General features: G+C 35.2%; 1 protein-coding gene across 1 annotated transcript in view; it reads left to right on the top strand.

The window, feature by feature from the left end:
* Window positions 1-1,203: 1,203 nt before the first annotated feature.
* The window catches only part of LOC106466539 (agmatinase, mitochondrial-like), a 25,569-nt gene continuing 2,634 nt past the window's right edge, over window positions 1,204-24,138 (top strand). The window contains exons 1-3 of the mRNA XM_013926830.2: window positions 1,204-1,517; window positions 9,327-9,452; window positions 12,052-12,236. Coding sequence (XP_013782284.2) covers window positions 1,259-1,517; window positions 9,327-9,452; window positions 12,052-12,236 — 570 coding nt within the window. The 5' untranslated portion in view covers window positions 1,204-1,258. The remainder of the gene's footprint in view (window positions 1,518-9,326; window positions 9,453-12,051; window positions 12,237-24,138) is intronic.

Here is a 24,138-nt window from a genome sequence, read left to right as displayed (position 1 = left end):
TTGACTCAATTGTCCGTCTTTATCTCTGCCTGTCTGCAATTCAGTTCCGATTAATTTGTCTCACGTTATCCGGCATACTTATATACAGGAATAGAGGGCGCCTAGCATATACTGGATTATTCGTGATGTTCCCCGTTCCTTTTAGAATATCATGACGTGTTACCAGCGTCACGTGACTACCGCTGTCGCACCAATATAATTTACAATTGATTGCTGAGCGCAGTGAATTCAGAATATTAAATTAATATTGTTACGACAGCGGAAGTCACTCGACGTTGGGAGCATGCGCGCTGGAGTTTCTAGAAGAGTCATGACTTATAGAGGAACCCGCGAATGCCTGAGTGTTTGCCAGGCGCCCTCTTTTTTAGTATATAAGCTCGGCAAATAAAGCCAGCGAGAGATAGATATGTAGATAGATTGAAGATAGAGATAATTGAGTCAAGCGAACAGAAGGCATTGTAAGTAAAGTGTATGAATCACTGTTATTTATAGCGTGTGTTATAAAGGTTGTTAAGTTTAAAGTGACTGTGAAAATTCTATGTATTCCAAAGTTGTATCGAGAAAGAATAAACTAGATTTAATTAAGTTCCTCGGAATGAATTTTTACCGGAAATTAACAAATGAGCAGATACTCAACAATATCATCCCCCCTCTCGCCATCCCCTAATATTTCACCCTCCTGCACAGTTGTTCAAAAGGGGCATATTATATGAAATTTGTTAAAAGTTCTCTTTATTCCTCATATTATAAGTTTGAATTTGTAAAACATTAATATTTTTCACGATAATGTGAATTAATTAGCAAAAAACAAAACAAAATATAAATTTATTATCTGAACACAAATAATCATAACGCTTTGAACTTGTGTTCGCAAAATAAACACGCTACCAAAACAGTTTTAAGTTACCTTTAAAATACCTTATATATGTAGCCTCATCTTTGTTTATTCACTTGTATGGTTAATTAGGACGTATCTCAGAAAAAAGCATACTTATGAAATCTTATATTCTCCTAGCGATGTGCTAGATTAAGTTAAAAAAAAAAAACTTAAATACATACATAATTATTGTGAAAGAAAGTGATAAGCCTTGGTTTTAATAGTTTTAAAACTGTATATTAGATAATAAAGTGAAGATAATTAGCAAGCGAAAAATCCATTACGTTAGTACTCTGATAAAAATCGTACGAGACTTTCTCTTTGTTTGCAGCAGAAACGAAGAATTGGTAGGTGGCGCACAATTAGGCAAAATCATTAAAGATGGTTCTCTTTATTAATTTTAAATTATCTTTACGCTATGTATCTAACTCCAAACACAACAATTTCGTATCATTTATGTCAAGAACTCTAAATCAAACGCATGCTGACATTTTGACTTCATCTAAGCGATGTATTAGTTGCAGTTATAAGTCTCGTTGTAGCAAAACATTCAACCAGCCTCCATCGGCGTCGAGCGATCTTGCACGGCCTGCTGGAATAGCGTCGTTTATGCGTTTACCCGTACAAAATTCAGCTGAAGGTAAGTCTTAAAGTTTCGAACTTAAATATATATTTGGATATTTAAATAATGTATTTTTCCTTATTACATTTATCTTAGCATATGCTATTTAGAAATACAAACTTCAGAGCGCGTGCAGTAAACCAAGAGATAAGGCATCTGCTTATAGTAATACGAGGGTTATGAAACTAGCTATTACAGATTTTTGTGCATATTTTGTATTCTTTAATTTTTAACCGTATATATTTTATAAACGTATAGAACATGCCTGTGTGATGCCCTGTGTTGCTCAGCGGTAAGTCTGAGGGCTAATAATGCTTAAAATTGGTTTTCGATACCCGCAGTGGGCAGAGCAAAGCCACCCCCCCCAGTAGCACAGTATATCTGCGGACTTACAACGCTAGAATCCGGGTTTCGATACCCGTGGTGGGCAGAGCACAGATAGCCCATTGTGTAGCTTTGTGCTTAATTACAAACAAACAAACAAACAAAGCAGAGCAAAGATAGTCCATTATGTAGCTTTGCGCTTAATAAGAAAACAAACAAACAATATTTAGTTGTACTAGTACTTGTATATAAGATAACGTTGGTGTAGATGTGTGTGTAGATACCACAGCCTTTAACAGTTTCTAATCTTTGACCACAATGCTTGTCTTCGTACCATGATAGATCGGAGAGCGAGCTACCTCCCTTTCATGGGCGTTCGTAGAGGGAGGGGCAAGGCGGAACTTGCCCACCTGGAAAATGAGAAACATATTTTTTCTTTATTCATTCAACACACACATATATATATATATCTATATTTACAAGTTTTGTATTCACTTCACAATTTCACACTACTTACTACATTTAATTTTCAATTCTAATAAAAGTCGCGACGTTTGTAATCAACTTTACTTAAAATTTCTAGATACCTACCCTGTAGCTAAATATTGAAAAACGTCACAACCAAAGCGGATTCTTGGATATATTGGACATGGCTATTATCAATCAGGTCATCAAAGACATCCCCTGAGCCCTGACACAGTGCCATCAGGGCCAACCTGTTGCCACCTGCCGGTAATACTGGCAGCAGGTTATCAAACATCCCATGAGACAGCGTGGTCAGAGTCAACCAAAATTTACTGCAGTATGGCTTAAACTAACCTTACAAATATTAAACCCATCAAATCTGACTGTGGGAGCTTGCCTATTATCTTGACCATAATGGCAAAACTTTAAAGGCGGATCCATCGTCCTTTGATTTTGACTTTGCCCCCACGGAAAACTTTCTGGGGATGCCCAGATTCGATTTTGGTAATTAGACCAAGTAGATTTATCTAAGAAGTATATTAATTGTGCGAAAAACAAATAGTTAAAGAAATAGTATTTCTTTCTTCAGCCCCTTTTTTATTTGCATACATACAGATATTTGTTCAATTTGAATCCATCACTGCAAACGAAAGAATGTTTTATGCTGTTGTTTTTTATACTGTGCATAGAGTAGGCGAATATCAAAGTATATGAAAAAAAAAAAACATTTGATAAGTATCAGATTTTTAGATTAATTATTCTATTATATGCATACATACAGATATTTGTTCAATTTGAATCCATCACCGCAAACGAAAGAATGTTTTATGCTGTTGTTTTTTATACTGTGCATAGAGTAGGCGAATATCAAATTATATGAGAAAAAAAACATTTGATAAGTATCAGATTTTTAGATTAATTATTCTATTATATGTCATGTGATTGTGGATAATGCTATTAGACATAATTTCACTTGTTCTATGACCAAATGAACAAGAAAGATGAATTATAGAACATTTTAGGAGCACCATTTATTCGCAGAGAAGAGTTATGGGAATATGAGTGCACTTGAAGTATTATAAGGTGCACTCACTTCCTATAGGCAAGAATAGTACCCTTTTGAGTAGAAGTTTCAGAGAATATGTATCATAGAGTTAACCTGAATTCTGACTTGACTCTACAGAGGAAAGAAATATCGCATAAATTTGCCAACAAAACAAAAACATGTTACTTAATAGTACAAAAACATGTTACTTAATAGTACAAAAGACAGTTTGTTATGGATTTCACGCAAAGCTACACGAGGGCTATTTGCGCTAGCCGTCCCTAATTTAGCAGTGTAAGACTAGAGGGAAGGCAGCTAGTCATCACCACCCACCGTCAATTCTTGGGGCTATTCTTTTACCAACGAATAGTGGGATTAACCTTCACATTATAATGCTCCTACTGGTGAAAGAGCGAGCATGTTTGGTGTGACAGATTACGAGTCGAGCGACCTAACCACCCCACCATGCGGGGCCACCAAAATCAGACAAACACAATTCATTCATCTGGTACACAGATGAAAGACGTACTCACTTCAAACAGTTGAGAGATGCTAAGGAAAAGAAAATGTAGAAAAAGCTGAGAAAATCGACAACTTTAAATTAATTGTCCCAAAGTGCATTTATTAATCTAATATGTCATCTGGTCATCTAATTACAAAAAAGGAAATGGAGTGTTCAGGTATTTTTAAACCTCTTCACGGCTTATGGCACAAAAAATATATTAACACAAGTCTTAAAAATTCTCAAGAGACATTGTTCATGGGAAAGACTAAAAATACCAAATTGCGACAAACGTTTACCGTGTGTAACTAGCACAAGAAGATTAAGTAGATCATCAGCATGCTATAAATACTTCACATGTGCCAAATGTATCGGAATGTTAGAAATTTTGAAAATTTTAGAAAATAAGAAATATTAAAGAGTAAAAAACAAAAAAAAACAACAACATTTTTTTTGACACAATGAAGAGCACAATAAAATTTATTTATTATTAGTTATACAGCCGACTAGTTTCGGTATCTTAGTTACCATCATCAGAGCTAGTATCAGTATCTTCACCCTCCTTGAAGTATTTTTTCACATGTAAATTAAGCTAGGGTCACTTGGAACTCTTTTTTGTTGTTGTTGTTGTTTTTAGGTTATATTGGGGTTGTAATAACACCACTGTTAGACAGTTCACAGCAACATATAAAACAATGCTCATATGTCATGAAATAAAAGTAACAAAAACTGTACTGTCCTGGATGAAACATAAAATTTTCGATGTCACAAGAGATTATATGACATTTCCTAGCATTAACGATGAAATAATTTCTGTAGTGGAAGTGCTGGAAATCATTGAACAAAATCGAAACTATTGTATATAATAGGAAGCACTTCAAGCCAAGGGATACTGTCGTACCCTCAGCTCTCTTAGCCTTCTACAGATGTGTTAAACGTGTTTGATGAAGTTCGTGAGCCTATACAGGATGACCATGATTACGAAGATGCACCAAATTTGGCACTACTTTTTCCCTCTGAATAAAAAGCTGTAGAATACGTTGCTGGTTATGTAGTCAAAATGGCACAAAAAAGCAAATACAACAACAAAATCAATTTAATAGTCCTGCGTGACTTAAACGAATTCAAAATATAAAACACAATGAACCAATAAAATCGTGCATGGATTTTCTTGTAGCATTAGTTAGAGTCAGTGGAATTGAATTTTAAAGTTTCCTACAACTATCTCAAATACTTTTGACATTTTTAAAACACTGCGCTTTGCTTACATCCAAAGGCCACATAGGTGATGAACTACAGGCTGAAGTAAATGCTCTCGACCTTAAGTTGGGAACATGAAGTCTGTGCCTTCCTTAGTCACTACTAATCAGTCAAGTTGCTGTCCTGAACTCCATATTGAGCCAATGTACAATGGATTGTCGATACCTAATGATCATGTTATGTAGCCAATGGTCATTATGAAGTGTAGTTCACTTTGTGCAGACTGTCTACTGTATAGACCATTTGTCTAATAACCTTCTCAATATGAACCACTTACGTATGTATTTGCCTAATTCAAAGCTGAACAGCTCTGATAACCTCTATTTATCTCAAAAACCTTCACTATCAATATTCTAACACGTTTATATACAATAATAAACAAAAACGAAGCCATAATATAGATAACAAATCAACAAGGCTCGAACCTGGAGGTGAAGACAAAATGGAGGTACTGCCTTTCCATGGCAAGTAGCACTTGCAAAATGCGCCGAAATAGCCATACATTCTCACAACGGGATCCGTGAAACATGCATGTAACTTATGACAATTTTATAATTGTATTTAAATGTATTTCATGCTTTTAATTTTTCAGCATAGTGTAGTTTTAAAGTGTATATTATTGTATTAGAGTAAAAACCTCTTGCTGTTTGTTGTGTTTTATGTGCATTAATCAACATCGACTTCAGATACTGAGAAGACATAACTTATTTTAATTTTGGTGTAAGTGTGTAACCAAACTAGTTCGCTAGGATACAGTGTGTGACAACCATGCAAAATACAAGAAGATCTGTCACTATTATCAAGGCTGTGATTGGGTTGCCGGGCAAAAGTACAGGGTGTATTTACAATAAATTATAATACATATAGAGAAAACTGTGTAAATACATAGCACATTTCATAAATTCATAAAATTTCAAAGGGACAAACAGAAGCTTATTAGCCCATCAAGGATGTCCTTCCAGCTCCCAACTATAACCATCCGTTACTATTCATGTATTAATCCAATCTTTTCTTGAAGTCAAATAAATTTTCTGCCATCACCGCCCTTGAAAGCAGCTCATTCCAAAAGCTAACCATCCTATTTGAAAAGTAATACTGTATAAACTTCAGATGACTCCAACACTGCCAAAATTTGAATTTATGACTCCTTGTCCTATTGTTTTCAGTGCTAAACACATAAAAGTTTGATGGATCTATATTATCAATACCCTTAATAATCTTAAACACCTCAATCAAATCCACTCTGACCCCTCTCCTTTCCAGAGAAAACTTGTTTAGAGATTTTAGTCTCTCCTCATAGGACAATCCCACCATCCCAGGTATCGTCCTAGTAGCTCTTCTCTTAACCTTCTCCAACAATTCAATGTCGTTCTTGAGGAAGGGAGCCCAAAATTGTACACAGTACTCTAAATGAGGACTTACAAGTGATCTATACAGTGAAGCAATAATATCTTCTTTCAATATTTCTATAGATGCTACCTAGAATCCTAATAGCCCTATTGCTAACTACAATACACCATTTAGATGATTTAATGGATTTTTTTATCACAACATCAAGATCTTATTTCTTAAACCACAGTATTTGACGTATTCCCATTTAAATTGTAACAGTAATTTGAATTGTGAAACATCATCTGTCACGTATTGGCCCAATGCATCAAATGATCTAAATCTCCCCGTAAGTCTGCAGCATTATTGATACAGTTAGCCATCCCAAAAATCTTTGCCATCTGTAAACTTCAAAATTTTGTTAATCACTCCAGAGTCAATATCATTAATATGAATCACAAACAGCAGAGGACCCAACACAGAACCCTGAGGCACACTGCTTGTAACTGTAATCCAGTCAGATCTAACTCCATTTATTACTACTCTCTGCTTTCTACTCTCCAGCTAATTTTCTATCCAATTTAATAACATTTCCCTCACACCCACATATTTAATTTTTGTAACAAGTCTTTTGTGAGGCACCTTATCAAACGCTTTCTGAAAACCAAGGTAAACCAAATCCACAGTATTTCCTTCATCAATTCTTGCAGTAACATCCTCAAAGAATGTCAGAAGATTTGTTAAACAAGACTTTCCCTTAGTGAAACCATGCTGGCTCTTTGACACTATATCAAACTGCTTTAAGTAACTCTGCAATGCATCTTTAATCACACTCTCCAAAAACTTTCCAACTACTGGTGTAAGACTAACTGGCCTATAATTGCCTGGACAATGTTTATCACCTCCTTTAAATATTGGACTAACATTAGCCAACTTCCAATATTTTAATTTTCTTCTACTACTCAATGACCCATAAAAAATATTAGCTAGCGGTTCACAAATAAAATCTTTAAGTTCCTCTAAAACTCTAGGATAAAAGTTGTCTGCTCCAGGGGGATTTATCAATTTTTATGTTTCCCAACTTTTCTCTTACAATTTCAGAACTTAAAATGATATATTTTACATCAATATTTTCTCCATACATTAAGTGCTCTGATTGAGGCATAATACTTGTATCTTCTTTCGTAAAAACGGAAGAGAACATATAATTTAATAAGTTTACCAGCTTATAATCCTCTGATTGAGGCATAATACTTGTATCTTCCTTCGTAAAAACGGAAGAGAACATATAATTTAATAAGTTTACCATCTTATAATCTTCAGAGATGAGCTCACCACTATCAATTTTAAGAGGCCTAATCCCCATCCTAACATTTTGCTTGCCCATCATATACCTAAAGCATTTCTTATTGTTTGATTTAACTCTCTTAGCCAACCTTCTTTCATATACATTGTTTGCTCATTTAACTTCCTTTTTAACCAGCTCTCTGGATTTCCTATAGTCCTCCAAGTTCTTATTATTTACAGTAAGTTTAAATTTCTTGAATATATTACGTTTATCCCTAATATGATCTCTTAAACTTTTACTAAACCATACTGGCTTATTCCGCTCCGTTGCCTTTTTTTTTTGCTGTAGGGAATACGTATGTTCTGTATGCATAATAAATTTTTCCTTAATGCTTCCCACATCTGTTCAAAATCCCCTCCCAACTCTTTAGTCCAATATACAGAAGCCTGATCATGTCTCATTCCACCAAAATTGACTTTCCTGAAATTTGGAATCATGGTACTATTCTTCCTCAATTCTACATGTAGTAAAATTCCAAACTTAATAGTGCAATGGTCGCTTCTACTTAAATGCTTACCAACCACAACTCTGTCAATCATATTCACATCGGATGCTAATATTAAATCTAATATAGCTTCTTCTCTTGTAGGTTCCATCACCAGTTGGTGTATAAAAGTATCCTGAACAATTTCCAAAAACCTATCCCCCTCACTGTCAGACTCGAAATTTTCCCAATCAATACCCCTGAAATTAAAATCTCCCATAATAACAACATCTTTTTCAGCTTCCATTCTCATATCATTATACAGTTTATCATTAACTTTCACCCTCTGACCTGGTGGTCTATAACTAATCCCAATTACAAGACTTCTCCCTTCATATCTACTAACCCTAACTGACTCAACCTCGGTGCTATTTTCTTTAATATGCTCTAACTCAACAGGATGCAATTCACTCCTCACATATAAAGCTACTGAAGAGGAAGATGTTAATTTAGGTTTGCATGTTTCCAATTCACTAATATTTTACAGGAAGCCTGCATTTTTATTGGATTAAAATGTATGCAGTAGTTTGAGTTTAGTGTGGTTTGTACTGTTATTTGTTGACAAAGAAAAAAAAACGATCTAGAGAATCATCGTCCCATCATTTTTTTTTTTTTTACGAAATCAAGTGTGATAATTTTTTCTAAACGGGCAATTCTTGATTTAAAATATCTACTATTTTTCCCGAATGCAGAATTTTGTAGGTATTATAGCATGCATCAATAACTGTTTTTATGTTCTTTTTCACACGTTTAAAATTTAGGCTAGGAACAGAATAGTTTAGCTTCTGGTTCAATCCCAAAGATACTAAGCAGTCCATTTATATATACGTTCAAATACTGGAAAGCATACACTTCTAATAATATCTCTAAAAAGGTGTCCGTTTGGAGGTAGGGGTTCTAAAACTACTGTTCATTTCACTCGTAACTTACGAAATTAATTGAAAAAGGTATTCTGAGCTGTTTTATCAGTATGAGTCGTATTGTCTACAAAGAGATAGAATAATCGAGTGAGTCAGGAGTACATTATAATATTTCATAATATAATATAATATTTTCCTTTCTGTATTCAGGACTAGATGTCTGTTTTACTGGAGTTCCGTTTGACAATGGTACCTCCAACAGATCTGGGGCTAGGTTTGGACCAAGACAGATACGCACGGAATCTGTAATGTTACGTCCTCTTAATGGAAGTACAGGTGATTATAATATTATGTTTTCTAGAGAGTCATCAGTAAATAAAATATTGTTTTAGTTGTGAACTTTGTTAGTAGGAATTATTTATGTTTTTATTGTATTTTTTAAAAGTTAATAAAGAATTAGTTACCATGTAATGTGATCCTAGCGTGTTAGGCAAGTTTCAATCGATTCAGGCATGTGAAGATCTAATAATCGGAGACTGCATTAGCACTCTTTATGTAGGGATGGCACAGACCCCCGTATTAAAGCAATACAAAAGTCGTCTGGATTTTCTTCTCTACATGTCATCAGAAGCTATATATAAAGAGCTACTTGGCAATGTTGGCATAGTCACTATTTCTCTGGTGTATATGCCGCTTTTTAGCTATCTAGGGCGTCCCAATGTCGAAACTGGTGAATAGCCAAAACTGAGATTTTTTTTTTTATTTTCGTATATCAGCATCTTTCTTCAACAGATTTAGCGCCTACCTAGTTCTATCAGTAACTATAATTTTATCATCATTTGATAGAGCGAAATAATTTTCACGATCTTTGACTATCTATTTTTTTTATTATTCTATGCAAAACTTAAATAGCTTTAGAATACACGTACGCCATATTATAAAAAAATAGACAAACAAGTATTAGGAGAAAAATTTGTCACTAATAAGAAAGCTATGTAGGGCTGGCTACTGAACTTGAAAAAAAAAAGTAATCAAACAAGATAGGGATGGAAGTGGACATATTACTTGATCACATAGCAGACTAATCTGTCTCTACTTTACATGGAGAATAAACTCCCTACATTACTGGCTTCCTCACTGACAAAACAAATAGAAACAGAATTTCCAATCGTAAAATGTTACTCTATTATCAAATAATCATAAAAGTAGTATTCTAAAGTGAACTAAAAGAAAGGTTTAATGACGAAAGCTGAGATTCTATTCAAACACCAAGCTTTTGATAGACAAAGTGAAGAAGCCAGTAATGTAGGATTTTTATTCTCCATGTTAAGTCGAGACGGCTTAGTTTGCTATGTGATTATTAGCCGAATCAAGTGATATGTCCACTTCCATCCCTATCTTGTTTGGTTCCATTTTTCAAATTCAGTAGCCAGCTCTACATGGCTTTTTTTTATTTAGCGATAAATTGTTTCCCTAATATTTGTGCAATTGAATTGAATTAATAAAACAATATGTTTTAAAAATAATAAAGTGTTATACTTAAAATTCAATTTGCCTATTTTCAATATCTGTGATAAGACATCCAATGTTTTTATACTCGTCCTCCCCGTTGACACAGAGGTACGTCTGAGGGCTTATAACGCTAAAAATCGGGTTTAGATATTTGCGGGGGGGGGGCAGTGTACAAATAGCTCTTTGTGTAGCTTTGTGCTTGAAAACAAAAACAAAAAACTAAATCATTTATACTCTATGTTAGTATTTATTCAGCACCTATAAAGAATAATCAATAATAGGTAACTGTAGAGCTAAGAACACTGGGACTTAAGAGTATGAGTTTCTGCAGTTTTCTGGTGCCACCATTACATTCTGTTACAAACTGACTATGACAAACAATATTACTCTTATTTAACTAAAGCATTTATTCTCTATGTTAATATTTATTCAGCACCTATAAAGAATAATCAATAATAGGTAACCGTAGGGCTAAGAACACTGGGACTTAAGAGTATGAGTTTCTGCAGTTTTCTGGTGCAACCATTACATTCTGTTACAAACTGACTATGACAAACAATATTACTCGTATTTGTATAACAAACTCAATACATGTTGTGAAATTACATTTCTAACTTGAAGTATTTTTCTCCATAATAAAAATCGAACTATATTTCAATGTCTATCACAGAAAATTATTTTTTATTTTCTAAAAATAAATTGTTTTTATGAAATCAAGTTATTTAAATTAAAAGAAGACCCATAAAAGCATCGTTTATCAATACGTGAATTTTTATCAGATTCTGTATAATCATTGTACATAATGGATCACGAAGACAAAATGATTTTTTTTCTAGACATTCCCTTAATAGTTAAAAACCGACGACTGAAGTCTTAACATTAACTTGGTTATTTTGTATTTATCATCGTAATTATATTCAACCTTGCAACATTAATTTTATGTTTAGAAGTCATACACCAATTATAATATACTTGGAGTTACTTTTAATTTTATGATTGTAGAAATTTAATAAAAAAATTCGCGTCAATAGAAGTAAGCATTATTAATTTTCTTATTAGGAAACAGGCGTCAGTTATAATATACTTGGAGTTACTTTTAATCTTATGATTATAGAAGTTTAATAAAAAAATTCACGTCCACAGAAGTAAGCAATATTAATTTTCTTATTGAAAAACGTGCGTCAATAATAATATACTTGGAGTTACTTTTAATCTTGTGATTGTAGAAGTTTAATACAAAAATTCGCGTCCACAGAAGTAAGCAATATTAATTTTCTTATTGAAAAACGTGCGTCAATAATAATATACTTGGAGTTACTTTTAATCTTGTGATTGTAGAAGTTTAATACAAAAATTCGCGTGGTTAGAAGGAAGCAAAGTATTGTAAAAACATGTGAATTAACGTTCGTATTGGATCTCCCAGGTGCCATGCCGTTCAAATCACTACAGGTAGCAGACATTGGAGATCTTCGAATAGCTATGTATGACATACACCAAACAATGAAAGACATCAAGACAGGAATTCAAAATATTTTATTCTATGATTGCATCCCTTTGACAATGGGTGGCGACCATACAATTACTTATCCTATTCTACAAGCAATGAAGGTAAATAATAATAACACCTCTGAGAAAGAGTATCATAGAGTATGTTTCATAAGGTATTTGTTCCTGTAAGAACTGAAACTACCAACTGAGTCCAAAGACCCAGTTTAGACAAACAAAATGGTGAGATAAATTCAATTATTAATAAAATAATACATTTATTTATAAATCCGCTTAATTTACATTGTTATTTTTGTGTGTGTTGCTGTATTCTGTTAACCACTGGTTCTATTGTATTAAGGTTGTAAGAAGAGTTACAAAGTCTACCCGGTAGTTGTTAGGTTAAGAAGTTTCTAAAAATACAATAAAACTTGAATTAAGTTTTTCTGTTGAGCACTAGACATAAAGAAGCGAATATTGAGCATTACATCTTCTTCTTTTTATAACAAGTAAACTTTTGACAGTGAAAGTTTTTATTTGTTAAAATGTTTTCCCCCTGTTAGCTAAGCGGAGAGTCTGAAGGCTTATAACGCTAAAAATACTGTTTCGTTACTCATAGTAGGCACAGCACAGATAGCCCATTGTGCAGCTTTGTTTTTAATAATAAAATTAAATATATATAAAATTATATCATTCGTTGTTAAAATTATTTAAGTAAAATAGCACAATTAGGTAAAAGGGGATAATTAAGATAGAAATCTGAAATATTGTTATCGAAAAAAAAATTACAGTTAACGATTATAACCACTAGATGACAATAGTATACTTAATTTATTGAAGAATGTTTTATATAGACGTATTAACCATATATATATATATATATATAAACACTAGATTGAAAGTCACGTGATTTTCGCATGCACAAGCCATTCTCAATTCAACTTTGCAATACACTTAATTTCCACAGTCACTTTAACTTAAACACACGCTATAATTCACAACGAACGATTCACGCATTTTACTTACTATCGCGCTTGACTCAATTGTCCCTCTCTATCTCTGTCTGCTATTCAATTATTGCCGTCACTTTATTTGCCGACTTATATACTAAAATAGATGGCGTCTAGAAAATACTGGATCCTTCTAGAAACTCATCACGTGTTACCAGCGTCACGTGACTTCCGCTGTCGTAACAGTATACAACATGACGTCCACAAAAAAGTAACACAAATCATTACACCTATTTCATCAATGATGCATTACATATACTGTACGAGATTTAGCAATGGTATTATTTTAAAGACTCCCTTTTCCTCTTTTTACTGAGTTATGTTCTCCTCCCCTCTCTTCACCTACTACTACATCTTTTTGGATCTGAGCTCTTTCCTTCCAAATGCATACCATAATATATGTCCAATATTTGCTGTAAGTAAGTACCTGTGAGTCTTATTCTACCATGTACATTCATAACTTTTCATGGCCAGTACATCTTCCCATTATGGACACTTCAATACAGTTTATAATGGTCCTTTTTTAACTTGTAAAAATTTACAATTGTGCAATAATTTTAGTCTACCAGCATTTATAATAGCAAATCAAAAGATTGAAATATAAATTGAATTTTCCATCAATGCCTAAAATATGTTTTTTCAGAAAACGGTCATGTGGGTAATGTATGCCACAGAGTAATTTCACAAATCTTACAAACATGATTAAGTAGAGAAATACCAAGAACATAGACCTAACTTTTCCAACTAAGTAGAGTGGATTAGTTTCAAGAACACTGCAGGAATATATTTATCTACAGCATAATCAACAATATGTTTTGGGTCACTTGTACTGTATACTGATTATCTATCATAATGATACTGACAGCTCAAGGATTTTGGACTTTAAGGGGCCACCTGCAAAAATTTAATCTCTCGTGTAATTGTGAGAATGAGTCTATTGACAATATTAGGCCTATGTTTGAATTGTTTCCCAGATAAGCCATAACGTCACTGATCATACTAGTCTTATCTTAAACCACACAAATTAACCCAAATTTACTCTCTTTCATCCATTACATATATATATATATAAATAGATATATCTTGGCACTCAGTGATAGCATCAAAAGTGAATGTACATAGTGTATGTTTTGGCGGCGTCTCTGTATTGCCTGACTGGCCAGCAAACAACATTAGAATATCGAGGATGATTATTTCAACGTATATGAGTACTTAATATTTGTCAGCATTTCAAATCAAAAGCTGTCAAACTGTCATGCCGACTTGTGTATGTGAACACCTTCCAAAAAACTCTCATATATATTGAAACTAGGTGTAAACATCTACGCCAGTTCGATGTCGCCACTATTTCCACGGTTTTACTTACTTGTCGATTGTAACACTCTCCGCCTTCGACTCTTGGTTACAGTATATGTAACAGTTAATGGCATAGCACTGTGTTCCATTTGTTCTTTCACGTCTTGACTTAGATGGACGACTTTCACTCTCAGCCATTTTACATTGTTTGCCAATTCGAACTTCAACACATAGCAATGGTCGCCGCATGCGCATATGCCACTCAATGATAAAGAGTAGTGACTTGCCAATCTAGCGTTATTTATATCTATGGTATTAACTGTTTTATCTTTCTTCTTACGGCTAGATATTCATCAGAGTTGGAGGGAACAGCCGAATATAATTCTAGCAGAAAATGTTTGATATTCGTAACGCGACATTACTGTTTGTAACATTTCTCCAATGAAACTGGTGAAGAAAGCACCATTAAGCCTAATATCGTTAATTGTATATTTTAGAAATGCAATTTATTTATGAACTTCTTGGTGAATATGTACATCTTTTTTCCAGCTGAGTACACCACTTTACGTATATTGGGCCTCTTGAACATTCCCTTGTTGTAATGCAAACAACCAAAGATATGATGAATTATAATAATCTTTCAGTACAATTAATTCCAAACACCGATTGTAACCAAAACAACAAAAAATAGAACTGATGTACTCAGATGGAGTTGTAATTTCGTAATGTTTGTTGTTAAGTACAATGTTACACAATTGGTTATTTGTGCTTTGTACACCACGGTATCCGTATCGAAACCCGATATTTAGCATTATAAGGTTTTAGGCACCAGAGAATCATTTCGTGATGTAAATGTATTATATATTTATGCTTCTTCCTAAAACAAATAAAACAAGAGGGGCACTCAGTAGAACGCATACCTCCATTAGGCAGTGTTAATCATATTCGGCTCTAAAAAAATACGAAAATGTGTCTCTAATGTCCTTCGTTATCAACGGACACCAACCATTTCTGGCAGGACAATGAAGTATAATATTCTACATATGTCCACCAAGTTTAATCAAAATTCGATCTTTTTGACAGAGTTATAGAACAAAAATATTGTAAAAAATTGGTCCCCATGTTCACAGATAGGGAGTTTTTGGATTTTCGTAACCTTGACCCTCCAAAAAGTAATTGCTTCTTAGTTGGCTGAGGTGATTACAAGAAATAAACAGGGCTTTAATTTTTTTCTAGAATATTATTATTTTTCACTATTAGAAGAGAAATTATTTGATTTATTTCATTGTTAAATATTTTCCACTTGGACAAAAAAATTCTTCAGGTAATTCACAATAAAACTATTGTAAAGCCATTGAAAAATGCACATTCATACACTCATGCTTAAAATGCCCAGTGTAACAACTGGTACGAGTGACTTTTTCTGGTCATTTGAGGGTGTGCTAATGGATAGCTTGAGACTGTAAAGCCAAGGATCCGCAGTTTATGTCTCGTTGCTGCAAATTCACGCTCTGCTCTTTGGGCCATTGAAGTGACACACAAATTCCTTTATTCGATCAGACAGTAGTAGCCCAAGAGTTGGTAGTTCGTGGTGTTCACTTACTTTCTTCCCTCTATCTGTCAGTTCAAAATTAGGAATGGCTGTGGTATTCTCATGTAAAACTGATTATATTATAGACCTTCACTGGATAAGTCTGCTTAACAGGAGGTTCGACAAGATGTGGTTGTCACAGAACAATGTTGAATTAGTACCAGCTGATTTTAAGTCTAGGAATAACCAATATACTGGCCACAATGTGTAACAAACAATGACAAGAATCTTTAACAAATACAAAAATACAGTGTGTGCACTTGCTCCGTTTCCCAGTCGTTGCTTTCACTGCATCAGTGCATACCACTTCAGGCTTCCTTCTCATGGGACGAAATCCTGGAGAAATGCAGATGTTGAGAATCAGACCTGGAATGTCTTGAAACCTAGTTTTTAGCTTGAAAGAAATCTTAGTTTATCTCTTTTGGTGGTGTCACATTTTCAATAGATTTCAACAAATGGACCAGTGGACCTCTATAATTTTCCCAGGTCAAGAGTGATATCTGATATGACAGCGAGACATATATTTTGTAGTAACCTGCACATATTTATAACTAAATGATATGCTGAGAATAAACATTGATACTGCAGAAAGAAAGAAAGCTATGGTATATACCTATACCACACTTCCCGTCTTCCTTAATTTAGGCTTGGCCCAAGCCGATAATTAACTTTGATTTAAAACTAATTTAAACTTACAGCATAGACAAGATGCATGTTAACATTCCCTTGTTCGTAAGAACATACAACATGGACGCCATAATCCTTTAGTACTTACATAAATTAAATATCCTTTAACAATGAAAGAACACAAAACACAAACATATATATAACATGCAAGTACACAGAGTAAAACTAAATTATAAGGAGGAAAAAAACTAAACCAAACAAAAAGGCAGAAACACACTGTTTACTTTAAAAGTGAACAGACTAACAGCATAACAAGGGAGAACAGATAAAACTCTTGAACATCGATATTGCTAATCAAACTCACAAAAATTAACACTTTAATCTCATAATTACAATGTCTCTTCAAGGATCATTATTTCAAATACAAATCTGACTAGCCGAAATACCGAAATAAATCCTTAAATAAGAATATACTACTAAGGTAAACTCTTTGTAAGTTAAAACCTAGTTTTGACTACCCCTTATACAAGGTACAATAGAAATAATTCCACTTCAAAAATAATACAAACTTACAACACACTATTTAACACAGAAAATTTTACAAACTTCAAAATAAATATTTTAGCACAAATATGTAACATAATTACAAGAACCCTTTAAAACAGATGACACAATTTCCACTTCGGTATACCTGTTCCTTCACTATCTTATCATAGCACATTTTCTGATGTATGGCAGCCTTTTCTAACTGTTGACATGCAAATCCATGAGCATCAACTATTGTGAGACGCAATCACTTCAATATTCTTACGTACACTGTGGGATGTCCACTTTCGGTGGAGAATCATTCAAAAAACAAACCTTGACTGAACATTAATATATTTGATGAACATTCTGTTGATCTTTGTTCTTTTTCACAGTATGCCATCATGATGTATAGCAAGTGTTATCCCATTTCTGTGGTTTGGGTTAACAAGCTTAGCGAGCATGCACTTGACATTTTATATCACCCTTTCTACTAACTTTTCATGAGGATGTTAAGGTGAACCTCGTGTCTTCACCACACCCAACAAGTGGCTGTTAATGTTTGCTCCTTGATCTTAGTGGATTTCGTCAGGTGCTCCAAACCAAGCTGTCCAGTGCTCTGCCAGCATATTAGTCATGGTCTATGCAGATGTATTAATCAATGGATAAGGCTATGCGCATTTGGTGAAATAATTGATTATCATGAGTGACTTTTAGGCATCTCTGGAAATGGTCTAGCAATATCCAGGGCTATTCTCTGCAAAGGAGAATCAATAATTCGTTGTTGGAATATACTTTGCTTAGGTTGACTTTTCCTCTAAGTGACACAAACCATACAGTATTTACACCAGTACGTGTCTGACATGGCCTGGTGGTTAAACCACTCGACTCACAATCTGCAGGTTGTGGTTTCGAATCCTCGTCATCAAACATGCTCGCTCTTTCAGCCATAGGAACCTTATAATGTGATGGTATATCCCAATATTCGTTGGTAAAACGTAGTCCAAAAGCTGGCAGTGGGTGGTGATGACTAGCTGCTTTCCATTTAGTCTATTACTGATAAATTAGGGAGGGCTAGTGCAGATAGCCCTCGAGTAGCTTTGTGCAAACTTCAAAACAAATTAATACACCAACACTGAATGTTTAGACTTGGATGAAAGCAGAATAACTATTGCTGAACAATAGCACAAGTTTGTGTAACACCTTGGTGTCCTTCAGTTTTTGGTTATACAAAACCAGGAGAATGTTGTGCCTCAGAAATCTGGGGAACATTAGCTGCAACAGAGCCCATGAACACCTCCTGGCAGTTGGTAACAATGGTACAGCAAGCCTTCTTGCACTCGTAACTGTTTATACAAGTGCTATAGGATTTGTGCATCCATTTTATGTTCATCAAACATGTTTCTCTTTACTTCACAGCAAAGAATGCCCATGCTGGATCTGAATCCTTCAGTTGCTCTTCCCAGGACTCCTGAAGCATCACTTGTGGCGTCCGTTTAGTGGTGGATTCTGCTACATTACGGTCTGTCATTATAGCAGAAATGAACTCAACTTCAATAAAGTGTCCAAGACCTGGACATCAAAGAACAAACTGGGCCTTGCCATTTGCTGAAATATTTCATCTATGTTTCCATGTTGCAAGTCTGAGTGATAATGTATTATTAAATCATACACCTGAAATGCTGTTATCCAGTGTGTTATCGTTCTTTCATGGTTATTAAGTTTCATGATCCATTTCATTGATGCATGGTCCACTCAAAAGTGAAGTTTTTGCAGTACATGTAGTGTTGGTCACTTATTCTACTTCATCTTGCACCTGCAACAACACTGCACTGATTCCATGATTGCTGGCGTTGGCATCCAGCAGAAATTCACAATTTTGTTGTAGATTTACAAACACTGAGAATTTGGATAAAGCACATTTCAGGGACTATATCACATGCTTACATTCCTCACACAATCTGAAATGTGTTTCAGCATCAGTAAGGCTAGATAAAGGTGAGGTAATCTTAGAGAAGTTGGCCACGAATGCCGGCAATACAAGACAAATCCAAGGAAACTGTGGGCTTCTCATTTTGTCGCAGGTTGAGACTAATCTTGCACTACTGTTATTTTAGCAGAATCCATGGAAATTCCTTTTCTTCCTATAATATGACCGAAAAATACCACTTTTCTGTACATTTTATAGGTTTCAGCTTAAAGACTGCTTTTTTTATCTAATGGAATAATATTTTCAGGTTCTTAGCTGCAGATTCGACCATGTGACTAAACACTAAGACACCATCAACATAGATCAGGAATTTCTACCATTGTAAACCTTTAAGTGTAAGCTTCATTAACTTCACAACGTTAGTGGGTGCATTACACAAATTGAATAAATAAAACAAAACTCATACAAGCCATTTGGGTCTGATTTCAGTATCTAGTTTAGCTTGCAAATATGTGGATGCCATATTCAAGGTATTAAACCAATGTGCCCCTTCCAATGTCCAGACATTCTTATGTTTGCAGTAGTGAAAAGGCATCAGTGCATGTTTTGGAATTCACCTGTCTAAAATCAATGCATAACCTGGGCGTGCCTTCCTTCGTTTTGAGAATAACAACTGGAGATGACCAAGTACTTTCTGAATATTGGACATACATCACCTTTATCTATGTTGTATTGAGCGACTGTTATTTGACCCACTCAGCTATCTGATCCTATAAACACATTTGCATACTCTGTCAACAAGTTATTGAGTTCTTGCCACTGGGTTGAGTCTAAATTGTCAAAACAGTACTCATTTTTAACTAATTATGTCACGTGTGTTTTGGTAAACTAGTATTTACCTTTGGATGAAAAATGGCAAATACAACCGTAGTGTTACTGCTACCATTTTTACTTCCAATTTACTTACCATGTCAATAACTATTCCAGGTAGCAGCTGGACAACTGATCAACAATGGGATTTTATACTCTCTCATAAAGATAAATACTTGAGCTAATGCTACTTTCTTTCTGGATAGGAAACAGCCTATTTCATGCATGAATTCAATAATTAATTACGTGGCACCAGTGCATTAGACATTGTTCACAGTAAATCATGAAACGCTGCTTGTGTATATGGGGTAATGTGATTTCCTCATTTACATATACTTGTGTTTTCTACTGTTTCTTGGGTCACTTTTCCTGGCACTTGATGCTTTTATCACAAAACATCAGTTCACCAATTATGCTGACTGATAAGCTCTGCAGTACATCCATTTTAGGAATGCCAACGTCTGAACCAAGATCAGCAACAACTATTTTCATTATGTAAGTGAAACCCCTAGACATAAGCAAAGCATGGTCTCTAAATTCACAGCTAGTGTCTCTACATTTGCCAGTTTCATGTTGATATGGTTTTACTTGAATTTCCTGATATATCGCAAGATCTACTAATGTTCTGACTGCCTCTGTATCTATCATGAACTCTAACTTTCGCCAATACAAATAAACACACACGAAAATTCACTTTGTCCAGAAAGAGCTGGACTGATCACCACACTTCTTTGAGCAAATTTTTCATCACACTCTTCTAAGTCGGTAGTCAGAACTGACTTGATCTTCTATAGTTTTCCAACACTACTACACTTGCATTATACACTGCTTGCTAGTTGCCCTGCTAAGCCTACTGTTTCATTGGTCGAAACTGATTGCAGGTCTTCCTTGTTGTTTGGCAAGGTATGGGCAATTCATATGAAAGTGACCCAACTCCCCACAAAGAAAGCATGTGCTTTGCCTTTTCTGTTTAGAACAACATCCACATGGGTGTACCAGCAGATATTGCTGCATGTCTATCGTTGGAGGATTAGGTATCTCTTCCTCTTCACTGTAACCGAGTGTGGCTGCATTGCAGCTCCAGTATGCAAGAGTGTATAATTGATTCATGGCGTATTTAGATCCTGATACAAAATGTAAGTCTGAGGTTTAAATCACTGCAGCTGCTGGAGGATTCTTCCATTCGTGTTGCAACAGCATCTGCTTCTATTAATGAGGGTCTGTCACATCTAGGTGATGTTGCGTCATCTCATTTGGTAGCTCTTCAATGAATTTATCATTGAGGGTATTCTCATGATCTACTAAAGCCACTGCAGGATAAGGTTTACCTTGTAAATGGCTTAGGTCATCCACATAAGCAGTTAAGCTTTCCAGGGGTTCTTTCCTTCAAGCCTTGAACTCGTCTATGGATCACACTTTACACCAGGTAAAAACTTTGGCACAACTCACTGATGACTTTTTCACAGTCTTTAATATGCTTCTTTTTCAGGTACTTGGTTGAGTCCAGGGATAGTCCATTCAGATTCAACACAAAGTGTTGAGACTTTTGCTTACAAGACCACCATTCCAAGCAGATATCTGCCTGAAACATTTCAAAAACCAGATTCTCTTACAACAAAGGAGTGATTTTGGCGTCACCAGTAGTGAACCACATGTGCGACCATACACTCTCTCTATGCCGAAGTCTTGATCTTATCTGATTGCAAAGTTCTTGAAACCATCAGTTTAAGTGTCCCTATATTCCTAAAGGCATAGGGCTCGAGAATTTGGAGGACAAATCAATGAGCAACTCACTTCTTGTCTCAGTTGGACCACGAACTCTTTTATGGATTGCATTTACATTATCAATATAGATCCCAACTTAGGGAGGCTCACCACTACCTCACAATCCACTTAGCCCATGTCATCTCACCTGCTAGTGAGATGGTTCTGGTTGATAGAGGATGTCCACCACTGGTGCCTTCAGCCCTTTCTCATGGTGCTATTCTCTTGCTGGTGTTGGTTTGGAAGTCCTGTACAGACCCCCAATAGTCGTGAACTTACTAGATGTCACAAGTCTATGGCGATCCTTAGACTATGCCACGCCCTCGAACCAAGATCGACTCTTAATGGAAGAACCTTATTGACTAGCATTCGAGTGTAACAGATGTTGGTTGTTATGCATGAGTCAACGAAGTGTAACGAACTGTCAGTCATGGAGCTTTGCAACACTGACAAAAGTTTCATATTCAGGAGAGGATTTCTGGACATAACTACTCTCTCAAATGGCCAGTTCCCCTAAACGACTGACTCTCTTTTTGGATTGTTTGTTCTTCTTGCTGTTGAAAATAAGGAAGTGTTTATAAGAGTCTCGATCAAAGAAGTTCAAGTTAAGTAAGTATACACTTCAATAATAAACCAGTACCTTTGGTTACAGTACAAAATTTCTATGTTTCTATCCATTCTGTGGTATTTTCAGGTGAAACTCATTTCACTGCAGAACTTCATTTAAGAAGAGGTTCAACAAGATACGATTATCATAGAACAATGATGAATTAATACCAGCTGAGTTTAAATCTAGGAATGACAAATAGACTAGATACATAAAAACAGTGCATCTTGGGTGCTGCTTACTGCAGTCGTCACGTTCACTGCATTTCAGGATTCCTTCACTTGGGACGAAATCTTGGAGAATTACACTTGTTGAGAACTGTCTTGAAACATATTTATTAGCTTGAAATAAATCATGTTTTTTTTGTCCTAATGGCGTCACCACGTGACTGATCACCATCTCTCGACATTCGTCTATAGATTTCACCCAATGGGCCAGAATAATGGCTTCTGGCTTTTTCCTAGCCCAATTGAGTGATGTCTAATACGATATCGACAAGCGAGCTGATTTGAAGAAAACTTTAGTGGTTACTTTCACGTGTTCTGAACTAAATAATAACTTTGGAACCAATATTAATACTACACAAACTATTGTATATTTCTATACTACACAGTCCACACAGGTAACTATTGAGTAGATTTGCACGAATATTCAAAGTACACACTTTCCTTTTGCGTGATGGCTTGGTGGTTAGGTGTTCCATTAGCAATCTATAGATCGTGGGATCGAAACTCATCATCGAACACGCCTGCTTTTTTTCAGCCATAGGGTCGTTATAATGTAACAGTCAATCCCACTATTCGTTGGTAAAACGTAACCCAAAAATTGGAGGTGGATGATGTTGACTAGTTGCCTTCCCTATAGTCTATGACTTGAATATTATGGATGGCTAACGCAGATAGATAGCCCTTGAGTAACTTTAAGTAAAATTGAAGAAATAAACACTTTTAGGTATATGCCCAAGATTAAAGAATAAAATCTATGCATCTGTCAGAAGTGATAGTGACAGAGCAATGAAATAATTATAAAATATATTAAAATGACTTTTATTTACTGGATTACACTACTTTTATCTTTCAGCATTGGGGGAAACTGTAGTGGACCCCTATGTAGGGATGGCACAGAAAAAAAAAAGGCAGCCAATACATAGCCTATGGGAACGAAAACAATAGAACACTCACAAATCTACACAAATAAGCTATGGCTCAAAAGCGCTCGACCATGCATACACAAAACTACTCGTAACGTTTAGCCAACCTTTGTCTGTAGTGAGAAAACGTAGGTTTGTTTGGTTTTGAATTTCGTACAAAGTTATACCAGGGCTATCTGTGCTAGCCTTCCTTAATTTAGCAGTGAAAGACTAGAGGGAAGGCAGCTAGTCATCACCATCGATCGCCAACTCTTGGGCTACTCTTTTACCAACGAATAATAGAATTGACCGTCACATTGTAACGCCCCCATGGCTGAAAAAGCGAACAGTTTTTGTGATACGGGGATTAGAACCCGCAGATTAGGAGTTGAGAGGAATTAATTTATATATAATTTATAGATTAGTTTATTTCTTCCTTAACGTTTTTGCGAGCATGAACAGTGTGGAACTTGTAGGCCTGTGTTTACTAATGAAGCTAACTACACTACACTTACATAAAGATAGTACTTGTACCACTTCACGGCTGAAACGAAAACATGCTGATTGATTTGCTCTATCGCCTAGAAACGACTCTCTCTTTTCTCAAATATATATTAAACTTTCTTCTTAACTGCCCCCCCCCCCCGTGGCACAGCAGTATGTCTGCGGACTTACA

This window comes from Limulus polyphemus, unplaced genomic scaffold, assembly GCF_000517525.1.
Source record: "Limulus polyphemus unplaced genomic scaffold, Limulus_polyphemus-2.1.2 Scaffold2295, whole genome shotgun sequence".
NCBI classification, from domain to species: domain Eukaryota; kingdom Metazoa; phylum Arthropoda; class Merostomata; order Xiphosura; family Limulidae; genus Limulus; species Limulus polyphemus.
This window is presented reverse-complemented; position numbering and strand designations above follow the sequence as displayed.